Below are 6,930 nucleotides of genomic sequence, written 5' to 3'. Positions count from 1 at the left end.
GTTGCTTTCATTCTGAGCCTCTTAGTTAGCGACTATTCGAAACTTACGGACACACAACAGTGGACTAAGGAAAACCAAAATAAATCGAACGGGCCCGGAGCAACGCGAGTGGTGGCAACGGAGGATGGTTCGGGGATTGGAAGCTGCCCGTATCTTGCTAGCTGGCGCTTTCCTCGCTAAATGAGGAGCGGCAGAGCGGGGACCGATATTCCAGTTCGAGGTTTGCCTTTCTACGCTGCAGTATGAGGCCCTTCAAATAGCCAGAAGTTGCGCCACCACGGACTAGTGAACTCGTCGCGGTTGCCGTGCACCATGAGATGCAGATCGGTCAGCTGGTGGCACACGGTTAAGCACACTAGCGGCCACGGGCACTGCACTGGACAGTCGTTTTGTTGGGGGAGATATAAGAAAGGAAGAGTTGCTCCCTACCAACTTGGATCCATGAGATTTCGCTGGGTTTTCGCGCACGATTTTTATTTACGAATTTGGTCCACTTCACTTCATCTTTGTATTTTTAGTATCTTCTATTTCGTAATTTTCCCCCCAATCAAGCACCATACATAACAGCCACAGTGAGTCTGTTAAAAGACTTGTTGGCTCATTATGTGACCATTTCAAATCCCCGGCTATATGACCTATACCTGACCAGGCTGTGTAGAGTTCCGCGGAACTTTGAGTTCGAGCCGACAAAAACGAGACCCGGGAATAAAATATCGGTAAAGTTTATTAAAGAAATATCTTTTACTGTTCGGCACTGATGTACTTTTCTACATGCACTGCGTAGCTTTTCCGGAACCGCGAAAGAATGGTGTGTGCTTGGTGAAGTTCTAGCTCGCAGGATTCGCAAATCGCCTGAGATTTCTTGCCGTCTCTGGAAATCTGGAAAGAATGCACTCGAATTATGCATAAAGAATGCTCCTATCGTCTTCACCCGAACTTACCTTCAAGCGTGTGCAGTTTTGAAACATTTCCCGCAAAGAGGCATTTTCTTCGACGCACAGATTCTTCAAATTCGGCTTTTTTAGCCGGCAAATCCTACAAAGTGCAGCCGCTGGCTCAGCCATTCCACTGTTGACATCCCTTTGTTGTGGAAGTTAGCGCAAAGAGGAACCGGAGATTATTGAAGAAATTCATACCCCCGGAGGATGGAGAAAATTTACAAACCAAAAACGGAGAAGGTGATTGCCGTTTGGGAAGCGTTGGCCGAGTACCAGGCAGTGTTGAAACCGGATGGACTATCCCGGGTTATAGATTCAAACGCGGATATCATGGAAGCACTCGGCTTTCCGGTGAACAACAACGGACGGTTTGATATGCTGATGCAGTCGATCGACGTGGGACAGCTGCATTCCGACAAGGACGTACAAGTGGCTCCTTTCCATCCTTCGGCAATTAAATATTGCCCAGATCCGTTGGCCGCACCCATTCCTGAGAAGGCCATGAAATTCAAATGCGTTCAGAACGCGGTCGAGATGCACAAGGGCAAAATGAAACGGAACGTGGAGGCCAGATTGCGGTATAACAAACACCGGTACACGCGCAAGGAAGTAAGTGCGGCATCGCACGATTTGACGCCCTACCAGGAGATGCTGCTGGTGCTTCGCTTCTATGAACCGTTCAAATATAAGATGGGCCTCAGAGTTGGCCATCCAAAGTTCAGCCACGAGGTGTACGTATTGAGCTCACAGTTTCTGACCGAGCTCAAGGACTGCAGCTTCTGCACCTCAGATGCTGGACCATTTTATGAGATGAGTGAAAACCGTTCGGCCTGGAGTTTTCCACGGGTTGTCAACGAGGAAACTCCCAAACCAGGGTTTTTCTTCATACACGACACGTTCTACAACGATTTGCGCCACGACTCGCATCATGATTACTCGGAGGTGATTCTGAAATGGGCTGAACGACAAAACAAAATCGGCGAACTTCGTAAGGCGCGAATGGAGGAAACACGCTTTGGAGATTTGCGGTTTCGTATCGGTTACCCACAGGTAGATTAACGCTGTTCTCTTTACTTGATGCACAAGGTAATACTGATGTTGCTTTCTTTCTAGCTTTATCAACACCAAGGGAACTGTGAGCATCTGTTCGTGGTGTCGGATTGCCGATTGTTAATGCCTTCCGATGTGCTGCAAAGGTCACAGTACCCACTGCTCAATTCGTACTCGATTCATCGTCAAATGCAGTGCAACATCTGCTCGCTGAGTGAGGTGCAGTTCGTCGTTCGGAACAGTAACCGGCAGATATTTGATCCGGTGTACCTATGCCTGACGTGTCTCGAGAGCTACCATTACAAGGACGGGGAAAAGATAGGCGAGTTCGAACTGTATCCGTACATACAGTCGAGATATATATTGAAGGAATAATACTAGCTTCAGACCTGTAGAAAATAAACGACTCCAAATGATCTCTTACGAAAGAAGGTTAATGTTTATTTCGAATATCGCCACCAGAACAACATTTTGCTTTGCCGGGTCTCTACTTGTGCTTCTCGAGCTGTGCCCGGAGCTGCTGATTGAAATCGTCCTCGACATTATCGTCATCCCAGTTGTCTTCCCATACGCTCAGTTCCTCTTCATCCTCTTTGTTGGCCACCCAGTCTGTGAAACAAGAACAATCGTTAACTGCCGCCGCCATTCTTAAGTGGTTCTGGAGATTCTCGTTTTACCTTCTGCAGGGAACTCCTCAAACTCGTCGTCTTCCTCGAGCAGGCCAAGGTCCAGCTTTGGTTTTTCCTTGCTTTCCTTATCCGACATCTTTTCCGGGATACAATTAGCGTGTTAAACAACGAAAATGTAGGGAAATGCGTGCGTGATTCGAGGAAAAATCGCGATCCCGGAAAATGTTTACGACGAAAACAAATTTTCGAATGTCATTGCGATTTGACAGTTGACCCCCTGAACACACCAGAAATATAAGTAAAATAGAGGTCGCATTTAAACCGCATATAACCCGCATATCGAATAGGAAAACTCAAGACGTTCCTAAAGGGTGCCTGAATTTTTGCCAGATTTTTTGAGGGAAGCAACTTTATCAATACTGCAAATACTATAAATCCATCATTAAAGCTTATTGGCACATCATTGAATAGCATACAATACAAGCATCGTTTCGTGTTGATCGAGTTTAGTTTATCGTTTATCGATAGTCGATTATTTTAGTACCAAAAACGCTTCAGCGCCCTCTTTTGAGCGTGAAAATTTCGTGGAAAACATCCTTGAAGGATATTGGAAATATCCTTTAAGCTGAACTGTGAATAGTCCGTGAATAGAGAAACGGTGCACGGATTTATTTTAGGTGACTTTTTGAACATACTTTACATGACTCATTGCACGCTTCTTACCGTTTTTTACACTAAAAAATTACGTTATCCTTCGACGCATTCCAGCAAACATTTAACAGGTTTAAATTATTTGCGGTTAGCATTAGGATTCACAGCTCGTTGACCGTAGAGGACGAAGCTCTAAGTAGAATAATTAAATCCCGTAATTAATGGTTAAATCGTTTAATGAAACGATAGTTGATTGCATTTTTACGTTACCGTTGTAACATATTAATTGCCTGTCCTGACCCAGCAAACTCCGTATAAGCATTCATATTTTCCCGATACCCTTTGCTTTATTTTCGGTGTTCGTATTCCTTCTGTGCAAATCTATTTTTGCGATCCAACGAACAGTTCTGAGGTTTTTGCTGTGACGCCTACCTAAAGTTCGCTACGTTGGGATAATCACAGCGATTTCCGCACCGGAAAACAACTTTTCGCCAACTCAATTTAACGTGCTACGGAACGGCGCACCCAATCGCAACCCACAATCCACCAAACGTTGGCAATTGGCCGGTTCGGCGGATGATTGAAGCATAAAAACTCATTTCCGAAAAATGAGCAACCATTCATTCACGGGAACCGGACGGACTCCAGCGCCCAAGGGTTACGGAGGCGGGCATCAGGTCAGCATTAATTGTTTTATGCTTCTCAATAAAAGTTTACGAGCAAACTCTGGCCTCGTTTTTCGACCGGCCAACGTTCGCTTCTCCAGAGGTTCGCTAGCGAGTGTCGCGGAGTCTTGAGGATACACGGCGAGTGCCTCAGCAGAAACAGGACGCCAGGAGCAGACAGGTGTTGCTGGAGTTTTTTCCCACATCGACACAACACATGGTATGATGCACTTCTTTTCAAATTACAGCCTCACTACATATCGTCCGAAGGTCTTATGTTGAACGGATTCATGAAAAGTTTTCTAGCTTCGTGCCTCGAGCAGCTGTAATAGCTAGGTACAAATTGGATAATTATATAGTGAGTAGTTAAATAGTTAGCCCGAACAAGCCCGCCTCTTCCAATCAAATGTGGCTCCCGCAATTCATTCGTACGGATTGAGGTCTTTAGGAGTAATGAGACCAAGGTGTTCAACGTTCAAGGCTGAGGTGTTCAAAAGGAGGCTGATTGAAGGCAGAAACAAACGGACGGAGCAAACGGAGTATTCCATCGATTTTTGTTTTAAAATTTTTAAACAACTCAGCGTGCAGTGTTCTGTATATATTTTTTTTTGATAATGTGCAAACAGACTGTAGATTTATTTCGTTTCATGCGATTAGCTTATCTCTCCGTGTTTCTTTTGCGTTTACAAACGGCACCCAGAAGTGGCAAAGCTATTTGCAAAGCGTGTTAAATCACCACGATAAAGCCTCCATAAATCTCGATTGAATGAATGAAAAAGCTGTTAGAATGTGGTTTGGGGCCTCTCGGGTTTGCTTTTGTTTGCGCTGTCATGGTTAATCGCATGCGGCAAGCAAAATAGAAACATTCACACGAATTGCTGAAACGTGCCAATGTTATCGCCACATGGGCTCCATTTTGATTCAATTACACTCTAGCCAAACAAGAGCCGCCGCACATTTATAACAGTTAAACAGTTTGCACCCCCAAAAAGCGGTAGAAGCGGGTACAGCCTCCAGTCGCGTTCACTAGCCGCGGACTGTGGTGAATAAGTGAAGAGCGAACCATTTTCGGACTAGACACTGAGCATCCGGGCTACACGAAACATAAAATTATAATTCAAACGCGTACGTCCGGCGTTCGCGATTCGGTTCGGTTCGGGTATTTGTGTGTGATTATAAAATATACACAAACTGGCGTGTGTTTAATGCACTCCGGTACCGTTCTGTTCGATGTGTACGTCACGGACAATGTTTTGTCCAAATTTCTTCCTTTTCCTGCCGAACTGTCGATCATCGAAAAGTTTCACCAATGAGCTGCCGAACAAGCAGTGCATTGCAGAAAATGCCGCTTTGAAGCATAAAGAACAACGAACGTAATGAAAAAAGGGTATATGTCCTGGCGTACGGTTAAATGTTAAACATCAATCATAAACTACGGTACCCATAACACTGCATCTCTGTGAGCCGCACGCTCGTAAGGATCATCTTGGAGTGGGACCGGGACCGGTGCGCCATGAATTATGAAGAACGTGAAAAGTAGAAAATCATGTTCTAAAATGGAGCCCTCGGAATACCGAACCGCAAAGTGCGCCCTGCTCACCAGGGACCCGCTCCGGGCCTTGTGGCCACCGTGTATCCGAAAGGTGCAAAACATGCAATTTTGTTTAATTTGCGCCCCATCCGGCCACGCAGATCGATCGCGCATGGTCTCATGAATGGAAGATTTTCTTCTGACAGCTGCCAGGCGCCTCCACCAGCGACGAGGCATGCTGCGACCATCAACATTTGCGCGCGATATCCGTAATCATTCCCATTCTCAGTGCTACTATTTTGGTGTGTCCTTGTGTGGTTTGTAGTATCCAAATACGGATTGGGAGGAAGTTTTAATAAGATAAGTGGCGGCAAATTAAAAGTTTGCTACCCGGGCCCACAACGTGAGCGAGGTGCCAAGCTCGCGGTTCGATTGACTTTTATCACCAAGGATAACGATCCGCTAACCTGGTTGTGGTGATTGTGGAATGGTTTCGTTTCCCCTTTTCTCATCAATCCGCTCTTTACTACACACATGTGTGTGAGTGTGTGAGTGTGTATGCGTGTGGGTGGTCTACAGTTGACCGGATTGACGAATAACTTTCTGCGGTCACTATACGCGACACGGGGCTCGGTGCAGTCGGTTCACAGCGTAACCTCAACGTGATTCATTAAACTGTGTTTTGCTTCAATTGACCGCAGCAACTGTGCGGACCGGGCTACCGATGCGCCGGGACCACAAAATAAGGTGGTTCGATTAAAATAATTCACCCCCGGGAAAGGCTCCCGGACCTGAAATGCATTAATACTACGTGGGATTCGTGAATGCCTTGAGCTTTTTAACACACTCGGTATCTTCGTGTCATGACCAAGTGGACAAGTTGCGAGCTTCTTAAAACCCCGTCATCTTTGTTCAAGCATTACGCCAAATAGCCTTTTTCGCTGATCGCACCTTTATTCCAGTTCCGTTTTGCGGTTGTGACAACAACGCTGATAGGTTTTATGGCATCTCCCCCCCGCCGGGACGCGAGGTTGTTTACGGCGTTGTGGTTTCTTCCGGTTTCTGCTCACGGTAGTCGGATTCCGTCGAGCCATAAGTTTCAAGCGCGAGTGCGCGGCCCTCATATGAGCCACACACACGCTGCTTCCTCCCGAAAGTGTACCTATAAATGGCCGCCGTCTACCGGAGGGTCCCATGTGCTTCAATTAAGCTAAAAGGGATCGGTACCGGTACCGGGAAGGGCGATTCGTCCAGCACAGCGTCTAGTACGCGCTTTGTAGGAGGAGCACCGGAGGAGTTTCCGGTAAAAATTAGAGCCCGATTGTGGACCAGCAACGGACCAGCTTCACGTTTCAATCCGAGTGTCTGCACGAGACAGCGGGCTCAGCGGGCTTCCCAGCTCAGAAACCTGTTAAATAAATCAGGGGCCTCACAGGAGCGAGCGACCTAGGCAGGGAGATTGGGAA

The 6,930-nt window shown here is 46.6% G+C and overlaps 3 protein-coding genes across 4 annotated transcripts in view; 1 reads left to right on the top strand and 2 right to left on the bottom strand.

The window, feature by feature from the left end:
- LOC125952692 (ubiquitin thioesterase trabid) overlaps positions 1 to 517 on the bottom strand; it is a 4,713-nt gene extending 4,196 nt beyond the window's left edge. The window contains exon 1 of the mRNA XM_049682320.1: positions 48 to 517. The gene's annotated coding sequence lies outside the window, so the exon portion shown is untranslated. The remainder of the gene's footprint in view (positions 1 to 47) is intronic.
- A 100-nt stretch (positions 518 to 617) lies between these two features.
- Positions 618 to 2,427, top strand: LOC125948311 (snRNA-activating protein complex subunit 3). Of its 2 annotated transcripts, XM_049674250.1 has the most exons (3): positions 618 to 716; positions 785 to 1,988; positions 2,052 to 2,427. In XM_049674250.1, exons 2-3 carry the CDS (start codon positions 1,146 to 1,148, stop codon positions 2,361 to 2,363), a joined length of 1,155 nt encoding a protein of 384 aa, XP_049530207.1. In that variant the 5' UTR covers positions 618 to 716; positions 785 to 1,145; the 3' UTR covers positions 2,364 to 2,427. The 2 variants fall into 2 exon arrangements, with proteins under 2 accessions (XP_049530207.1, XP_049530208.1); XM_049674251.1 differs by lacking the exon at positions 618 to 716 and having other exon boundaries at positions 748 to 1,988.
- On the bottom strand, positions 2,407 to 2,866 carry LOC125948317 (26S proteasome complex subunit SEM1). The gene is made up of 2 exons (XM_049674256.1): positions 2,666 to 2,866; positions 2,407 to 2,597 (listed from the first exon to the last, which is right to left on the bottom strand). Exons 1-2 carry the CDS (start codon positions 2,751 to 2,753, stop codon positions 2,476 to 2,478), a joined length of 210 nt encoding a protein of 69 aa, XP_049530213.1. The 5' UTR covers positions 2,754 to 2,866; the 3' UTR covers positions 2,407 to 2,475.
- Between the last annotated feature and the right edge of the window lie 4,064 nt (positions 2,867 to 6,930).

The sequence above is a fragment of the Anopheles darlingi genome, chromosome 2, assembly GCF_943734745.1.
Source record: "Anopheles darlingi chromosome 2, idAnoDarlMG_H_01, whole genome shotgun sequence".
Taxonomy (NCBI): domain Eukaryota; kingdom Metazoa; phylum Arthropoda; class Insecta; order Diptera; family Culicidae; genus Anopheles; species Anopheles darlingi.
Note: the sequence above shows the minus strand (reverse complement) of the source record. Positions and strands in the feature narration are given on the sequence as shown.